Source organism: Emys orbicularis, chromosome 1, assembly GCF_028017835.1.
Source record: "Emys orbicularis isolate rEmyOrb1 chromosome 1, rEmyOrb1.hap1, whole genome shotgun sequence".
Lineage (NCBI taxonomy): Eukaryota > Metazoa > Chordata > Testudines > Emydidae > Emys > Emys orbicularis.
In genome coordinates, this window is record NC_088683.1 from 144,644,627 (window position 1) to 144,663,922 (window position 19,296).

Below are 19,296 nucleotides of genomic sequence, written 5' to 3' on the forward strand. Positions count from 1 at the left end.
AACATTTCCCACAAGCACAGCGAAAGCTACGCAGCAACATTTCCCCACAAGGCAGTGCTGCTGAAAGTGGCACAGAGGACACTGGGATGCCTATCCACAATGCACACTTTTGCCAATCTGGCCTGATACTAGATGAACACAACACGCTGGCACAAGTGGCCCAGTGTGAACTCACTGCACTGAAATAGTCTTTTCGGTTGCTCGCTGATGATAAAACTTTTACCAGTGCGATTTCTGGGTGTGGAGCAGACCTAACTGAAGGAGAACAGAAATCAGCCCTTGATGGGGACCCATTTGGCTGGTGCCAACTGCCAAGGGGTTAAGTGTTATTTACCCAAGTGTTAAATATCTGTAAAACTCTAAGCTGTAGGCTTGTAAGAGAGGATCAAGCAAACGCCGCCTCAAAAGTTTTTAAATAAAGATCATATAAAAGGATTAGAGATGAGACAGAACCAGCGCCCTGGACTGGAAGGGAAGCTGCAGGGAAATTCCAATTTCAGATTTGGACCTCAATTTAAAGACTTTTCTGACTGGATTTCCCCCTTTTTTAAAGGCTTCTCTCTCGGGATGGGAGGCTGTGACTTGGGGGTCCCCAGCTCTGTCGGTGGCTTGAGGGGTTACAGGTACGTACAGTGACGGGCAGAGGAATCTCCAGCAGCGCGATGGTGATGTAGGCAGAGAGCGTGACCTCATCGTCCACCCCGCCCTGCAGGGAACCACAGAGAGAGACATTAACCCCGAAACCCCGCCCACTGGCCCCTCCTCCCAGGGGCGTTCTACATCCCTGTTCTTCCCACACTATGGTAGCTTCCAGGTATCTGCCCCTCTTCTCCCTTCCCCTACCCATGGTCACTCCATGTACAGTATGGTTCTCCCCCGCTCTTGCCTCCCTTGGTAGATCCCATCTGCCCCATTTCCAAGCCCCCTGCCCCAGCCCCATGTGCTGCAGTGGCTGAGCTGTTCCCATGCACAGTTGCAGGCTTTCTTCGTGTCACTGGAGTCCTGTATGGGTCCCCTGAGGCCCATGGGAAGCTGGCTGGGCGGATACGTCACCTTTATGGCATTGTTCAGGAGCGTCCCGGAGCTGCGGAAGCAGCCGTTTTCCTTCTGCTTGCCAGCGAGCCAGGCCAGGGCGTCCTGGATGTGCTTCTCCTCGATGAAGATGTGAGAGCGGGCCTGCGCGAAGGACTTGAGGACGAAGGCCGTCAGCCTGCGACAGAGAGCGGACAGCAGTGAGAGCTCCCTCCCATGCCCTGTGCTTGCTGGAGGGGACGGGGTCCTGGGGCATCGCCAGCCTGAGGGGAAGCAGCAGGGGCCGGAGAGCTGGTGGCCATGGGCCAGGGAACCATTATCTCACTCAGCCACCTACTGACATGCAGCAGAGCCGGGGGCAAGACCTAGCAGTCGTCTGACAGGGCACAGCAAAACTGCCCGTTTTAGGACAGGAAGTGAGCCAGCTTCCTGCATTGGTTTCAAACGGCCAGGGCACAGTTTAGCGGGTAGAAGGTTGTTGTCCAGAACCCTTGGGAGAACAGCCCTCAGCATCTTCAGTGACCAGGAATGGCCAGGACACTGGCTCTGCACTTTCTTATTATACAAACAGCAGCACAGCACCCCCTAGCATCAGACTGGGGTCAGCACTCAGAGATACAATACTGCTTACTAAGCCACCCACCCCGCTCCCTGCAGCACAGCGCCCCCTAGCACCACACTGGGACAATAGAGTCAGTAGTGGCAGAGGGAAGAGCAACCCCTACAGAGCTGCCCACCCACCACTCCCTGCAGAACCTGTTTGTTCACCCAGAAAGGCATGCACTAAGCATTGAGGGGCTGTGATGGCTCCACCCTGAGTTACCAGCCACCTCATTATCCTGAGGGCAGTGGTGGCTAAACTTTCCATCGGAGGGTCAAACACATAATTTCAGAAAGGACAAGTATCCACAATCAGGACTTCTGGGTGGATTCTCTGCCCTGTTCTGACCCCTGCACCCTGCTCAGGTAACACAAAGGGAGCTGAAACTACCAGCAAGTCACCCAGCAGGGGAATCTTTGGCCGGCACTTTTACGCCATCCTCCGTATAGCCCCTGGTACAGAGAGTGAGTGGCTGGAGTGTGCTGTGTTCTGGACACACCGAGCTGATGTATGGTCCTCAGGGGACTGTGGCCAGCTGGAGCAAGTTAGAACAGCCCCCAGGCTGCTCTAACCTGAGCTGAGCAGGGAATCAGAGGGCTGTAAATGGTTATTAATCCAAAACCGCAGCATATGAACTAAAGGAGATCTCCCTTCCCTACCACCTCCCATAGTTGCCTTATCCCACATCATCAGCTCTAGAGTTCCTCCCCTCTCCTCCGCCCCTTCATGATCAGCACCTGTTAACAATGGGCAAGCTCCAGGTTATAACAAGAGAAGGGAAAGAATTCAGCAGCACTGAAATCTTACCAGGTATTCCCTGATTGCCCATAACGTGGCCCAAATGTGCTGTAGGAGCCGTCCCAGTGTTTGTAATTCAGCTGTGTCTGGTAACCTGAAAGGGAGAATGAAGTTGGGTTTTACTGCAACAAAGTCCAGCTAAGAAAAGAGAATTTTCAGCCCTGTCTACACACAAACATCCTGCTTTAATTGTACCAGTAGCGTTAAAATGCTGCGAATCGCCCAGTGTGGATGCAGTTAGGATAGTATAAAAGTGCTAATACCAGTACAGCTTGTTCCCAGATGGGAAGGGGGTAGAACTGCATCCACACTAGGGGTTGTACTGATTAAATTATTTTGGTAAAATATCACCTCCTAACTGAAATAGTTACACTGCTACAAAGCTGGGTTTAGATCAAGCCTTAGACGCAGAAGCAGGTCCAATGTAGAGTACACAAGCCAGGCAGGCCTCCCATTCCTAAAAACAGCCGCAGTGTCTCAGCAGAGAGGCCTTGGTCTTCTGTTAGGCGTTAAAAGAAAGTACAGGCAACAGGGTTATGATGTGCATCTACTAGCCACCTATACCAGGTTCAAGGATCCCTTTGCAGCACCTAAGATAAATGGGAAGGCTGTCTCTGAAAGATTGCTAACCCTCATTAAAAACAGGGTGGAGCAGAAATGGAGAATGAGGACTAATCAAAGGTGTGATCCAAACTGGGGCTGTTCTGAAAAGTGTCTCTGTGGAAAAGGCCCCTTGTCACTCAGCAGCTCTGCCCCGTGTGTGTTCAGAGTCATGGCTACTGGCTTTACTGGCAAAGGTCATGTCCACATTAGGAATAAAGGAGCATTACCAACATTGCTAGCTAACACGTGTTTCAATCCTAACACAGACAAGGCACTTGTAGTTTCACACATGTTAGCTGGTTGAGTTAACCTTAGCGAGGAGCCTAGAGTTTACCGTGATGAACTAACATGTATTAAAACTACAAGTCGGCTAAATGTGTCACAAATAGACACATCTCCCCTAGTGAAAACAAGGCTTAAACCCAGATTTTGCTCCATTTACTGCTGCCAGACCTGCAGAACCAACCCAGCTCTTCTTCTCCGCCTTGCATGTCATCAGCAGAAATGCACCCAGTGCAGTGCAGCACCCAGGCTGTGTCATTCATCCACATGGACACATCTTCTCGCATCGAGCACTTCCAGAGAGTAGAGTTTCTACGTTCCTAGATGTCACCCTAGATCTAAGCATGCTACCGTGCTATGGCACCCCCTGTTGGGAAGTGATCTATTGTAACACCAACCATTAATGAAGTAACTACTCGGAGTAGCTCCTGGGAAAGGGAACCTCTGACCTCTGGTGCAGGATTGGCGGGGGTGGGGTGTCAGAGGCCCTGGTTCAAAGGTGAATGATGAGGGGTCAGTTATGACGGTGCTGCCAATACACTGGTGGCTAGGGAGGCCTATAGGCCATCTGGGGAGCCGAGTCTGGTTTGCTGGGTAAGAGTGAATTACCACTGGGCTCACACACTGGAGAGCAATGGGATGACAGGGCTGAGAAAGTACAAGTGCGTTCCCCCTCCCACCCAAGAGACAGGTGGTCCCTCAGTCCGTCCATCCTTCCCAGTTGGAGCATTATCTGAGCAAGGCACACACAAAAAGCTCGGAGCACAACCTTGGAAGGGAGCAGGTGAAGAAACAAAAGCCCCGTCCCTTCTCACCGCTGACTAAGTATCCGATGGCCTTGGATTTGGTCTCCTCGCTCAGCTGCCCCGTCTTATTCAGATAGTCCAGGACGTAGATGTTGGGGGCAAACAGGACCATGTTCTGCTCCCCGCAGCCGAAGGGCATCTGGAGGAGCTGCTGCAGGTTCTGCATGGCTGTGCCCAGGATATCGCCTGGGGATGGAGATACAGGGAGTCAGTGTGGCCCAGAGCCGGCCTGCGGAGGCAGAGTGCACCACAGAGCAAGGATGCTAATGTGAGACATCCATAACAGGCTTGTGAGATCACAGGCAATAGGAGGGAAAGAGAGAGAGATACACAGAGAAAGGAGGAGACAGAGAAGGGACACATGAAAGGCAAAGTGAAGGGCGTGCTGCTGGAAGGACAGATGGGAGCACTAGGCTGGACGAATAGCTAGGGACGTGGGCCCAGAGGCAGAGACGGGGGAAGGAGAGAGAAAAAGGGGTGAAGTGCTAGCAAGAGACTGCAGCAGTGGGCAGCTGGGGGATAAATGGAGGGGCTGTGACGGGTGCACAACGGGGTGAGGAGTGGAACGGGTGGAAAGACCACTAACGTCAGGCACGGGGAAGGGACGGCAACAGCACCCAAAGCCGGGGTCTTCGGACTGCCTCACTTACCCAGCACTGAGAAATAGGCTCTGGCCGAGCCCTGCACCACGTTCTCTGGGAGCTTCAGGGACATTGGCTGCGGCGCTGTCTTTCCTGGGGAAAAGTGACATAGATGGGATTGTAGTAAAATCCCCCCGTGTAGCAGTGACCAGGCCCCAGCACAGGAGCTAGGACACTGCCCCTGCTGCTGTCTTTCCCCTGGCACTGCACAGGGGCTCCCAGCCTTTAGCAGCTCCATTCCTCCATAGCTTTATAGTGAACCCCCCACGCATCCCCAACTCCCCTCTCAGGTGTGGATCCCCTCACCTCTCACCCCAACCCTCCACATGAAGCGAGGTGCCACCACCTGGTGAGACAAGGGAACTGCAGTCTCCCGCTCTTTCCCTGGCACCTTCCAGTTTGTAATTTCACTCCATGGAATCAGAGAGTGCAAGAAGGGGAAAGCCCCATTAAATCCCATCTAGCCCATCCCCCCAGGAACCGTTCCCTAAGACCTATGCTTCCAGCCCTTCCCTTGGGGGCCATTCCAGCCCTTCAGTGTTAGGAAACGTTTCCTCGTTATCCAGCTGGAGGTGTCCCACTTTCTCAGTTCCATATTACTGCTTCTAGTTAGCTCTTCCCCTCGGACACCCAGGGTTTCCACCCTTCCCTTTGCAGAGGCAGGTCAGGAGGGGTGGGACTCTTACCAGCTGCACAGAGCAGGAAGTTGTAGGTCGTTTCCTTCTCAAGCCCTTCAGGCTTCGGGTTGGGGAGGAAAAGGGAAGAGGAAGGAAAATGAGAAAGGTGAGAACCTGCAGAGACATTGAGCACCTGGTGGCAGAAACGTCTGGGCAGGGGTGATGGAGAGAGATGGGGAGAAGAAAATGCTGGGGAAAAGAAAGAAAGAAAGAAAGAAAGAAAGAAAGAAAGAAGAGCAGGGCATGAATCAGAGAAAGAGGGAGACTTGCAAATTCTCATGTAATAATAATTCTCATGAAGCCAGCAGATAATAGATGGAAATCGGCTACTAACAAGTTATTGCCTCCTCACTCCCCAGGGGAGGATATTGCAGTGTTCTACCATGGGTGATTAGTTGCTGCTAGCACACCGTAAAATGTGGACTTTCCTTGTTACGCAGAGAGAACTTCCAGCTTTACACCATGTGCTGGTGCTGATAATATGCTGTGATGCTAATGAAGGGATGTAGGGGCTCAATCCTGCCAAGTGTTTAACTTTAAGCCTGTTTGAGGTCAATGGGACAAGTCATGTGCCTAAAGTAAAGCAAGCTTTGCTGGGTCAGGGCCAAAGCGCTCAGTGCCCTGAAATGACATATTGTAGTGACTGCAGGGCCACCTAGAAATTCACCATTACACACTGTGGCCGATTAGTCCTGTAGGGCTACAGTAGGGATAGAACTCAGCTCCTCCTGCTCCAAAGGCCCAGACCCCCATGGCTTGAACTAAAGAAGAAGCCCTGTTATTTATTGAGATGACCAAAACAATTTTGACTAAAACGCAGGAACTAAATGTTGTTAAAAAAGAGGGTTTAGTCAAAACATTTTTAGTTTTTGGAACACACCCCTCCCCTGCAAATTGTCTTCTGAGAATAGTCGGTTTTCCCCCTATTTATAATTGTTTTCCAACTTTTGCCAGGTGGTAAATAGTAGCCAAGTGTGAAAATTGGGCTTTCCCTCTCTTTCTTCACCCACTTAGCATCCAGGTCCACCCCCTAGCCCCGGCTCTGCTCCAGCCCTAGCACTAGCTCCACCCAGACCTGGAGGACCCTGCATGCTGGATGCATTACACACAGCTCCGGCCAGCTGGAGGGAGAGGGACAGCAGTGGCACAGCAGCGGAGTGCCAGATGCACGTGCCGTGCAGCAGCAGGAGGAGGGCGGGCGGGTGAGTGGGTGGCTCGGCGGTGGCAGAGGAGATCCTCAAAAAAGGTCGGCCTGCCGTGCCATCTCAAGGAGCTTCGCCCGGCATGGGGCTGTGGGACGGGATGGGTGCCGGGAGCTGTGAGCGCTGGAGAGTAGCATCTCCTTCCAGAGCTGGGTGCGCATGTGAGACCTCTGGGGGCCCCTGGCCAGAGCATCCATCGCCCCCCGCAAGGCCAGTTGGAGGAGGTAGGGGGGAGGTGGGACCTCGATCCCTCCTGCTCCCCCTCTTCCGCGTCATTGCCCGCCCACCCAAAGTCGGGGCCCACCCAAATGTCCCATGTTAGCTATGCCACGGTTGTGCCAGTGCTTAACCACCCTTATAGTTAGAAAGTTTTTCCTAATATCTCACCTAAATCTCCCTTGCAGCAATCTAAGCCAATTACTTCTTGTCCTTGGTGGACATGGAAAACAATTGATCACCATTCTCTTTCTAGCACATATTATTCCTGGGCGAATTCTGCACCAAAACTTTAAAAATTCTACATACAATATATTTAAATTCGACATATTTTATGTGTCAAAATAACGCAATATAATCACACCGGTTTCAATTATTTTGGTAATTTATTTAAACTACAATACAATGGATGGAGAATAGAAGTAGGGATCATTGGAGGAAATCCCCAAATCCTCTTTGTCTAATAGTAATGTAGCTAGGCTTGACCCTTTATTTCTAGTTATTAGTCAAGATATAACAATGTTATATGCAGCCATAGGTTCATATTACATCATAGGGAACTGAAGAGCAAGTGAGGGCTGGGGAATCAAACTTATAGTTTATATTGGCTACTGTCCCTCTCCAGAAAGGTCAGAAGTAAACAGTTAATGATGTACATTTTGATAGGAAAATGTTTCAGTCCAAAAATTTAGACCAGTTCTAATCACTCAAGCACCATAAGCATTTATAAGGCCATACCGTCATTTACAATAGGGCTTCTTTACACCACTCTGGCAATGTAAAGGAGCCTTAAAACTTTTACACCTGTTTTATGCTCCTGGGGGAATTCACTAAGAATGGGAACAACTAAGCAGGCAGGCTGCTACATTATGCTCTGCCTCAGGGGACAGAGCCTGCCTCATGCCTTCTTCCAAACACCCCAGAGCCCTGTGCCTCCACGCCAGGCCTGTCACAATGGCAAGCCAGAGGGACAGAGTCTCTCTCATTCATTCACTTGCTCGCTCACCTGCCCGCCCAGTCCTCCCTGCCCCCCACCGTGTCTCCTCCAGCTGCTCCAGGCCGCAAGGGACAGGGGAGTGACTGCACTTCCCTTTGCTTCCCCTCAGAAGTCATTTTTATGTGGGGAACCAAAGAAATCTGCAGACGACATGATGCAGAATTCTCCCAAGAGTAATATATTTGAAGATTGTTATCTTGTTCCCCCTCAGCCTTCTCTAGATTAAACATGCCCAATTCTTTCAACCTTTCCATATAGATCAGGTTTTCTAAACCTCTTATCATTTTTGTTGCTGTCCTCACTCCAGTTTGCTCATGTTTTTCCTAAAGTGTGGCACCCAGGACTGGCCACAGGACTCATTCTTACCTTGAAGCTTACAGAGTTGTTTTTTCTGGGTTGATACAATAATGTGAATCATATCTTTGCCTTACTGAAAAAGGTGGGATGCATTTCTGTAACTCAGAGAGGAGCTGCAGTATTAGATCATGTGTTACTGCTTACATCACACAATTTAAAAATGATTAGTGCTTTCCTATAATGGAGACAGGAGTGGCCACCTCTATCACGTGATATTGCTCTGATCAGACATGTAACAAGTTATCACTACTTCCCTATTACATAGAATAGCTATGGAGCTTTATATTATGAGATATTGTTTATGCTGGCTGGGTGTCATGTCAAAAAAAAAAAAAAAAACAAGGGGAAAAGCCAGGGGTTCCTCATCACAAAATACTGTAAGAGACAAACATTTATAGAAAAATATGCAAAAAAATCATTGGCTCACATTACCTTGAGCACTTTTTAATTGTTTGCAATCAAATGATTTAAAATAAATAATGATAATTTACTAATCATTCACAAATGTTTTAAAATGAAGGCACTGTCCCATATTCCACTACACTGGTCACATACAGCACAAGATTTGTTACAGTTCCTGGAAGTGTCCTGTTTGGGAATGGGCCGGCAGGGTTTACAAGTAGATCTGGGAGAATTTTTTTGGAAAAGCTTGTTTTTCGCTGTAAAATGCAGATTCGGATTGACAAAAACATTTCTCACATTTGTGCTAAATTCACCAAATTGTTTCAGTTAAAAAAATCAAAACATTTTGTTTTGACATTTTCTAAACAAAATATTTTGATTTTTCAATTCAATATTACTTTTTAAAATTTTAGTTTAATTTTATGTTGAAAAAAAGTAAAACAATTTGAAAAAACAACAGTATGATTCATGTCAGGTCGTTATCAAACTTTTTGTTGGACTTAAAACTACATTTTTTTTGTCCATTTTGGTTCATCAAAAAACCCTGAAACATTTTCATTTGGGTTGACCCAAAACGATTCTTTTTTTGATTTTTCAGTTGGCAGCAAACCAAAAAAACCAGTGATTTGCACAGCTCGATTTACAAGGACCACGATCCACGTCCACAGCTAATGTAAATCTGCAGAGCTGCACTGAATGTAATGGCACTATGCCAATCTACACTGCTGAGGGCTCGATCCCATGACTTGTTATGGACAAAACCTAAAAGTCATGGTTACTGTCCCAAAAGACATGGCTTTGCTTATTATTTCAATCACACGGTGTAACAAGATACCAGTATTTTTCTGTAAGAAGTTATGCAGTATTACAGTTTATACTGGCTAATATAGTGACTTATCGCTGCTTCCCTTTACAGCATTAGAGAACGTGTTATTGCTGAGATCATATTAAGTCATTATGGCTTCCCTATAAAACCAAGAAGACCTGCAGCATTATATCAGTTGTCACTACACAGCAGTAAGTTATCATGGCTTCTCTACACCACAGAGACCAAACCGCCCACCTACCTCCACTAACAGCTGTTTGATCACCGTGTCCTTCCGCCCTTTGTCCAGGGTCTCCACTACCTCGTTCCCGCAGGGCAGATCTGTCTTCAGGGCCTCAGCGCTCACTGAGAAATCCACATTACCTGAAACAAAGGAGGATAAGTGTTCTGCCAGGCACTGCAGCTACAGAGGTTTCAGTGTCATTCGCTTGGTGTTCTGCTTTGATTACATGGAAACCTCTCTAAAGAGGGCAGAGCTCAAGTCACATGTAGGTTAGCACTTTAGCACAGCTCTGCGGCAGCCTTAGTTCCAACCCCTCGGTTCCAATGGCTACATCGAATGGGGCTGGGCAAGATGGAGAGGAGGGGAGTGCAGGGTCATTTCTTCAGATTCTGCCGCCCAGACCCCTGCATAGTGTTAGAGCCATCATCTTCCTTTTCCAGAAATTTCAGACCCAACCAGTCTGTCAATCCAGGTATTTATATGGCCCCCATCGCAGTAGTCAGATGGGGAAAGTGAGGCACAGGGACACTGACTTGCCCAAGAGCTGGACACTGAGTCCAGGTCTCCTGAGTCCAGTCCAGTGCCTCAGCCACAAGGCCAGCCTTCCTCCTTGGAGCCACCAGAAATCTTATCCAGAAATTTCAGTGCCACTTGGTCCCTTTCACAGAGGTTTTGGAGCCATCCATTAGTTCCTGATCCGAGATTTTGGAGTTGCCAGGTCCCTTACCCAGAGATTTTGGGGTCACAGTCCAAGACATTGTTTTCCGACCGTTCACACAGAGACAATAAGATTCTTCTTCCTTCTCCACAGGGGTAGCCCGGAAGTCATCAGATGGAGCCAGTGAGATGCTGACCTGTCAATTGTACAGAGACGGGTTCGAAGGGTTTGGGGGTAAATGGAGATGGGACAGTGCAGGGGAGGAGAGGGGGCAGGGAGTTTGGGGGCCACAGGGATTTGGTGGGGCAGGGATTGAGGTGGGGAAAGCTGAGGGGTACCGAGGTTTGGGGAGGTGCAGGAGACTGAGGATGGGCAGAGAGTTGGGTGCATGGCTCTGAAGAAACAGGTGATTGCAGGGCCTGAGGGACCCGGGACCAGTTGTGGGAATAAAGACAAAGTGGTGACTCCAAATTTACCACCTTGGTATGAGTCTGAGAGCCCTCTGGTGTCTTGTTGGGGGAGGAGGGGAAGTGCTGGCAGTGGGGGGCGCGGGGCTATCTGGGAATAGCTGAGAGTGAACAGAATTGGGGACCATCAGTGAGCGTAGCAAAGGGCAGGAAAGGGATGGGGAAGCGGATGAGAGGGCCTTGGGGGCCCTTAACACTGTAAAGCTTGTTCCCGCTTCACTTTATCTAGAATGAAACCCATTTAAATAAAAGCTGAGAGAAAAGTCACCACAATTTTGCAGGGACCCCCTTCCTGAGTCCCCTCCAGTCCCTTGTGCTGGAGCAGGAATACACTGTAGGCTAGTGGGGCTAAAGAGTCAGTGCCGTTTCCATGGATGCAACAGGCCAGCGAGTTTCCCAGCGGCTATAGTGCAGCTGGGGGTGTTGTGCGGCATGAGGCCAAAGGCCAAGCACATGTGTCCATTCCAGGAAGCCTGGAGTCTCCACTAGAGTAAGGGGTGATGCACAGTGTGTGGTCACCCCAGGTACCTTGCTTACCATGGGGTCATGAGATAGGCACAGGAGGTCTAAGGCCAGCTGCCTTCAGCCACACAGGAAGTTGGTGTCAGGTATATCTGCAGCTCGCAAACCTTTGTCAGCCAAACAGATTCCTTCTTTCATAACGCCCACTCTGTACCTCTATAGTAACACACACCTAGGAGCCAATCGGATTCTTCCTTTCCATCACCCATTGCTTTCCACTGTAATAAGACACTTTCCTAGGGGCCAATCAGCTGCCTCCCTTGGATGGGAAGCCATGTTGCAACTGGCCCATGTGGTCTCCTCCCTGGCCCCTGCTGAGCAAAGCTGCGAGTGTCCCTTACCCTGATGCAGCGGGTCAGGTAGTTGAAGACAGTGGCCCTTAGTGTGAAAGCCTCGCCGCGCACCACAGAGTAGGGCAGGGTGAGCTCCACGAAGAAGGGCTGGAAGGCTCTGAGGGACACGGTTGGGGACAGGCCAAAGCCAGTGTCACTTGAAGTGCAGAACGCGTTGGCTTTCCATTCTGTGATGGTGTCGGGGATGGTCACGGCCAAATCAGCACTTCCGACAGACCTGGTGACAAAACAAGAACAAGGAGATGGGGGGAGCTTTCCTAGCTTTGGGGGAAACAACTGTGTCCCTCACAACATCCTGAATGAACCCCCCCCCCCTTTTGTAACTGCCTTGGGAGCACTGGGGGTGTGCATGCTGGTTGGTTATTGTAGGCTCACCGCAGAACACTTCCTCCCATCCTATCCTACATCCAGCTCCACAGAAGAATCATCCAAATAACAAGACTGGGGGTGGGGTTCCACGGTGAACAGAAAATCCCTCAGACACACGGATACAGAAAAGGATGAGATGCATAGCTAATAGCGACTTCTGCTCCAGAGCTGGGACCAAAAAGAAATTACACCTCCCTCCGACACACACAAACAAACACACACACACAACAGGGGATTGTCCATTGAGATCCACACAATTGTCTCCCAGTTACTGAGAGGAGAAGGAGTCGCTGTGGTGTATTAGTAGAACTAGTTAACTTACTTCCTGTCTTTCCTCTACCTGCCCATCTATCCCTCATGCTTGTCTCTCTCTAGCCTATCTACAAAAGATACTCCATCTATCACAGAAGGATATAAGCACATCTCATGGTGTCTGAGCAACTTCTTCTGAGAGTCTGTGTAACCCAGTTGACCACACTCACCACATCCCTTAAACATCACTTACTTCACTGGAACTAAATCCCAAATCCACGTCTCAGGGAAATACTTCCGGATGGTCTCCACTGGGCCATGAATGAGGTTTTCCATCATGCCACCAACTAAGGTATCTGCATCATATGAGAGCCTCGCTTTAGATGTTGGAGGAGGTAAGGGAGAGAAAGGTGATATGTTAGACCCCATTCTATATCATGGCACTTTGTTTCCAGCTAGTGACAGATTGGATTCTAAACCCTAGATTTGAAACCCCCTCTTTTCAAATTCAGACCCAAACTTAAACCTATCTCTGCTTGCAACCAATCACTCCCTTCCCCACCCCACTCTCCCAATGTCATCAGCTGTCTTTTCTGAATTTCTTTAGAAGCCATTGAAAAAACATCTCTGTTGCCCTATTATGAGCTCAGCACTGTCTGTTTTCTAAAGACTTCTGCACTTCTTATAGGGGTGGTATGGATGGATGAACATGTTTATTCCAACTCCACCAATCATGGAGCATATGGGAAGCCCAGACATAATAACTGCATTGAAGCAGCCCTCAGAGCCCTGCCTATATCCACTTCAAATGGAATTAACCTGTGGAACTCACTGCCCCAAGCCGTTATAGATGCAAATAGTTCAGTGAGTTTCACAGAAAAAAATCCTGTGTCTGTATACGACTAAGAGTAGCAGCAACACTAGTGACACCAGCTAGGATTCAGATGATCCGGGATATCAGTCCTCGTGCTTCAGGGCATAAGCTGATATCCAGCCATAGATCAGGAAGAAATTTGCCCCATAGCACAGTGAGGTGTAATACAGAGGTTTTCCACCTTCCTCTGAAGCAGCCACCATTGGCCACTGTCTGAAGAGGGACCTTGCGCTAGAAAGACGACAGTGCTGATCCAATATGGTCAGGAGGCAGGACACTGCCATATACAGACCAGTAGTCTGATGTTCTACAGTAGGAATGGGGACATTGGATTAGAGGGTCAGTAATCTGATCTGGTTACTCTTCATTTTCACTAGTTAACTGAGAGCATAATTAACACTATTATTTAGCCATCCAATCTCAGAGCTCTTCACAAGGCTGTGTAAGTATAATTAGTCCCCTTTTACAGATAGGAATATTAAGGCACAAAGAAGTGAAATGATTCATCCAACAAGTTGATGGGAGAGCTGAGAATGGAGTACAGATTTCCTGCTTCCCAATCCTAAACTCTCCCCCTGGGTTCACACTCCCTCCCCATTGAACCTGGCTCTCTTTCTGCTTAGTTTTTTTCTCTAGCACTTGCTGGAAGGTGAAAACCTGGAAGTGGAAATTGTCCTATTCCAGGTTGAGAGAGCTGCAACCAAAGTCAACAAGATTTAGCAGCTGTTTTTTGCCAGTGCAGCAAATCTACATTAGGGGATGCAAGGTGCCACTGCATCAGTGTAGTTACAACAGTGCATATTTCCTTAGCTGGTGGAAGGTTAGCAAGCAGGTGGAGCAAGCAGGTAGGTGAGCAAGCAAGTGGAAATGGACCAGATTCCTATTTCAGGACTGATGTTAGTGGATTTTGGCCAGCATAGCTGAGAACAGAGTCTGGTCCAATTGGTCTAATTTCCATGCAGAGGAGAGGGTGAAAGGGAGGGGAGCAGGAAACGCACCTAACGGGGGGTATAAGCAGGGTAAAACAAAGCAAGTTCTTTTACTGCCATTACCAGCCACTGGTACATATGTTCTACTGTACATTCTCTCCATGCAGAGTCTGGGCTTATGGACCTTGGTGCTGGTGAAGACTTTTAAACCCATCTCCTGTAAAAAGATAACCCAGACAGCCATGTGGTAAAGTAAACCATACGTAGGGAGATAAACGTGCCGTCTGGACTGGATCGGGATGTGACGGGCTTATCACAGTGCAGGGATGGGTCATTGCAAGAGCAGATACTAAGGCCTGAGACGTCAATGCTAGTGTGGCTGGCGGGAAGCCAAGGGTGAGGTCTGTGTCAGTGAAAGGCGCTGGACCAGCAGCTGGAGACGGACATCCTGTGTGTCCTCAGAGCAGGTTCATCAGAGGCATGAGCAGTGCAAGCTTGCGCCGTGCACTCAGCCCCTGCTGGCTTGCCTCGGCCCTGCCCTGGAGGGAGTTCAGTCTCTCTGGCCCAGTCCATCCCCTGCCTCTCTGCTGAGATGCCTAACAGTCATTGTCAGGTGTGCTGGGGTTTGGGTGATTTGGGAGCAAGTCCCACTGGGAACAAACCTGAAATCCCGCAGGACACCAAACCCTCACTAGCTGGGGCTGGGTAATTACCCTGGGTGCTGGCTCAGAGCGGCACTCCGCACATCTGTGCGTGTGCGTGTGTAGATAAAATGGAGACTGGCACTTCACAGAGACCTACATAGATGGGATAGAGAGTGTGTGGGACAGGATCTCTTTGACAAAATGGCTGCAGAGACTGAGTCGCCCATTTCTGGGCTCTATTTCTGTGCCCCAGCTGTTAGAATGTCTCCTTGTCATGTTTAAATTAGTGATGGGAAACCTCTAGAGTTCAGTGGTTGAGAGAGGCATTCAATCCTCAATGCTGGGGGGTTCCCATCTGGGGTTTCCTGGCCCAGCTTTAGTTATTACCTCGAATGTGCTGGCTAACGAGCACCCAGCTAAGTGTGCTCAGACAGCACCTATGGGATATGACAGGAGTTTGTTCACCCAAGAACATGGTGGGGAAATCTTCTGAACTAACAGCGATTTCACACACTAAAGGGAGACGTAGCGCTCACCTTGAGAACATTGTAGGCATCCCCTTCACCGTCAGGAGAAATGGGTCCATAGATGAATCCGTTTATAATGACGTTGTCGAGTTTCACACAAGCGTTATCGTCTTCTTCCTCCAAATGGTGCTCTCGGTAATTATAACCCCTGATCTCCTTCACTGGGAGCAAATCATACACCTGCGGGGACATGCCTTGATGTCAGTGACCATAGGCCCATTAATAATAAACCAGCGTGTGCCACCCTAGTGATCACAGACAGCTTTAAACTAACACACCCGTGTGTGCAATCCCAGTTACCAAGGGTGACCCTACAATAACAAACTCTACAGTAACAGAGCAGAATGTCTGACTCCAAGGCTCAGCACTGACTTTTCCATAATAACCCAGTGTGTGCTGACCAGTGCTCACCAGTGGCCCTCCAGTAATAAATCAGTATGTGTGGTTGTGTCCTCACAAGTGGCCCCAGAACTATAAACCACTGGGTGCAGCAATAGTTTTCATGAGGGCCCTACATAGATCATGCAGTGGGCACAGCCCCTGTGCTGATGAGGGACCCTACAATAACAGACAGACTGCTCTGCCCTAGCTCTCACGAGTGATTCTCGGCACTTTCCAGACAAGACCAGCTCTTGCACCCGTTGATCACTGGGCCAGGCTGGCACTTACAGAGCTGGGCGAGAGCTCGGCTTCAGGCTTCATGAGGAGGACGCTCTTGTCCACAGCACGGACGGCGCACAGGGAGCCCGGGGAGGCTCCGATCCGGAGGTGAGTGTCGGAGGCAGGGAGGCCCTCGTCCGGAGAGAAATGCAAGTCAACCTGCAACGCCAGGAAAGGAGTTAGAGGAGCTTCTTCTCCAGGTACCTTCACACTCTGCCTCGCAGCACAGCCCAGTCCTGGAACCGCCGCACACAGCTCTGTCAATGCCCCTGAACTCTGCCCTGCAGCCCCCGCTATTCCAGTCCTGGGTTCCCCACACAGCTCTGCCAATGCCCCTCAGCCCTGACCAATGCAATTCAAACATGACCAGCAGTGCCCCCTATACGTCAGTTCTGCTTCCACCCTTATAATTCTGCCTATGCAAATTACTCCTGATGTGCATTCATCTCTCATATTCATTTACTGATCCATGGTCAGTGCCCGATGGGCTCATGGAGCCATTGAACATTTCCTGAGTCTTCCTTGAAATTTTCAATTCCAGGTTCCACAGGTGGGCCATTGTCCATGGGGTGAATGTGAGTTATAGAAATCGGATGCTCACCTTATTGGCAAAGCAGTTTTCAATCTTGAAATCTTCGGAATTGGCGATAACGTCCCCGCTGGGTAAAGTGGTGTATACGAGTACCCGGGCCAGGGGGGCGATATCAGGCCTCACGGGGAGCCTCAGCTCAAATACCTGGATATCTGGCAAACAGAGACAGGGGGCGGGAGCTAAGCTATAGAGAATCAGCTCCAGGGCCACACATTTCCCTAGGCTCCCTCATTATGGCTGCAACATCAGCCACCCTGAAAAATTCGCTATCCAAGGGTAAGAGTTTTGGCGCATAGTTGAGGCCTTTGACTCTTACTGCAGACACCCGGTGCAGGATGTTCAGGTGAGATGGGTTTGGTGGATCTCAGCATGTCCCCTAAATCCATATCAGCTAGAGTCTAGCACTGTCCTCCATCAGTGCAGGACCCCCCTGCCCATGCAATAATGAAGGCGAGGAAAGAAGTGCATGTTGTACAGTGGCTCTGTGCAGAGGGTTGTGCTCACAGAGCTGCAGAGGGGGTGGGATTCCATACTTCTGCTCCTCAAGGTGGAATTTGCCCAGCCAGCCTGAATCATTCAAACTGGGGATCCTTCAGACTGCCATTAATGAAATGAAATCGGTCAGGGGAACTGTATGTGTGTCAAAGGGAGAGAGAGACCATGACTAGTGAGACAAGAAGGAAAGAGAGAAAGTGAAGAGGAGAGAAGGGCGCTGTTCTCGGCACCTCCTTCAGACACAGCAGCTCAGCCTCCCAGGACAGACAGAGAAAGGGGTGAGGAGAGCTCACAATGAGAACAGGCCAAAATTTTTCAGATGATTTTTTGTTGTCGAAAAACGTAGACTCGGATCAAGCAAAACATTTCACAAATTTGTGTGAAATTCACCAAATGGTTTTGGTCAGGAAAAAAATCGGCAACAAATCAGAAGGTTTTGTTTCGACATTTCCTAAATGGAAGGTTCCATTTTTCAATTCAAAACAACTCCTCATTTACAATTTCCCTTCAATTCTATTTAAAAAGATTAAAGCAGCTCAAAAGTGAAATGGTTCAGTCGCCCCCAAACAATTGTTTTTGGAGGTTTCTGGTTCGGCCAGGGAACCGGGAAATCAGTTATTCACACAGCTCTACTCACGTTCTCCATCCCCCACGGGATGCACCTCGGTGCCTGCCCTCACGATGCCTCCTTTGGCCATCACCTGCCAGGAAGAAGAAACACTCCTGTTACAGGGGTCCTGGTGGGAGGTGGGGGATGCTCATGGGGGAATGCTGGGGGTGGGGGGTGTCTATACTGATGCCTTCCTGTGGGGAAGGAGCAGAAAATCCCGCAGAGCCATACAGAGTCCCAGACCCAGACTGGAGTTTACCGGGACCTCGACCAAGTCAGAAATTCTCTCTCCCTGCAGAAACCATCCACTGGCTGGCCAGTTCTGCATTTCCTTCACTGGCTTTTACATGTAAATGTCAAGGTCAAGAGAACCTGGCCTCAGGGCAGTTTGGTGACCTGCGACATATATGGGTGTCTGGCCTCCAGTGCTGTGTCATGTGTACGGAGGTAGAGGTCACTAGGTCCGGGCTTACCACATAGTAAAAGACGATTTCCTTCTGCTCCCCCACAGCCTCTGGATTCAGGATGTAGTGCACCCGGACCATCTCATTGGAGCTGCAGCTTAAAGTCTGAGACAGGGGCTCGATTTTGAGAAAGCTCTTACTCGGGGAGTAAAAGCGTGTTGCTGTGTGAAAGGTGTTACCATACACAGGGGTGATCCAGTCTGTGTCGTAACAGTTCAGTTCAGATTTATGGTTTGCCTGATAAAGAAGAACGTTTTTACATCAGATCAAAAAGTGAGTAACAAGTCTACTAGCATTTCAGAAGGAAAAAGTGGGTAATTTTAAAAACATGTTCTTGGCAGATTTTTCAGTGCACAGTGCATTGATCTGCATTTTCCATGCTCATGTGGAGAGAGAGAGATGGAGAACCAGAGGGAGAGCGACAGAGTGTGTGCAAGACACAGAGAGCAAGGGACAGACAGAGAGAGAGCAAGACAGAGAGGAGGAGACTGAAATTCCCAGCCAACAAACTCTTTGTTTTATCTCCTGATGGGCAGAGAGATCAATAAACCCACGGACATCTCCCCTGGAGCTTAGTCAGTGACACCTCCCATCCCCTAGCTCCCTGGATTCAGCCACTCACAGTGATTTGAATGGAGTTTTCTGTGAAGTTGACAGTGTCTATAGAAAACGAGACTTGGCCCTCTTCATTCGTTGTGTAGTTGGCTTCGTATTTATTTCCCCCTATGGAAATCCGGATGGTTTCGTTGGCGATTGGAGCATCGGTCCCGTCCACCAGCTTCACCTAAAGGAACAAATCCAATCTCCGTTGCTTTTACTACTCAGGGAAAGCAGTCCCCACAGTCCTAATGACCCTTTCCCCACGTTATTCCCCTGAGGCAGCTCCAGAGGGTGTTTCCTACAGAGCTGGCCAAGGGTCAGGTGTGTGTGAACATGCTGGGTGAGTCTGAACCACCTGAAGAGGTGGCGCGTCCTCACAGAGTGTGTGATTGGGAACATGGGAAGGACTGTGCTGATCACACCAATGGGCCCTCTCCTCTGTATCTTGTCTCTGACAGCACCAGGGGGTCAGAGGAAGGCGCTGCAATTCCCACTAATGGGAAGGATACCGCAGCATGTGTAGAGGCAGAGGGAGATGGCTCCTGTTCCCGTGGTTTGTGATCTTCCCACGTTTTCCCTTTTCCATTTGCAAGTTCTCATTCTCCACAGACAAGCAC

The 19,296-nt window shown here is 49.4% G+C and overlaps 1 protein-coding gene across 1 annotated transcript in view; it reads right to left on the reverse strand.

The window, feature by feature from the left end:
- Window positions 1-19,296, reverse strand: part of LOC135895212 (alpha-2-macroglobulin-like) — a 53,779-nt gene that overhangs the window by 16,550 nt on the left and 17,933 nt on the right. The window contains exons 11-27 of the mRNA XM_065423288.1: window positions 18,702-18,863; window positions 18,089-18,316; window positions 17,643-17,706; window positions 16,520-16,662; window positions 15,928-16,077; window positions 15,268-15,438; window positions 14,211-14,304; window positions 12,538-12,661; window positions 11,652-11,880; window positions 10,391-10,517; window positions 9,682-9,803; window positions 5,450-5,501; window positions 4,773-4,856; window positions 4,132-4,308; window positions 2,441-2,525; window positions 1,054-1,210; window positions 632-706 (exon numbers count right to left, since the gene is read on the reverse strand). Of these exons, the coding sequence (XP_065279360.1) occupies window positions 632-706; window positions 1,054-1,210; window positions 2,441-2,525; window positions 4,132-4,308; window positions 4,773-4,856; window positions 5,450-5,501; window positions 9,682-9,803; window positions 10,391-10,517; window positions 11,652-11,880; window positions 12,538-12,661; window positions 14,211-14,304; window positions 15,268-15,438; window positions 15,928-16,077; window positions 16,520-16,662; window positions 17,643-17,706; window positions 18,089-18,316; window positions 18,702-18,863 (2,244 nt within the window). The remainder of the gene's footprint in view (window positions 1-631; window positions 707-1,053; window positions 1,211-2,440; window positions 2,526-4,131; window positions 4,309-4,772; window positions 4,857-5,449; window positions 5,502-9,681; window positions 9,804-10,390; window positions 10,518-11,651; window positions 11,881-12,537; window positions 12,662-14,210; window positions 14,305-15,267; window positions 15,439-15,927; window positions 16,078-16,519; window positions 16,663-17,642; window positions 17,707-18,088; window positions 18,317-18,701; window positions 18,864-19,296) is intronic.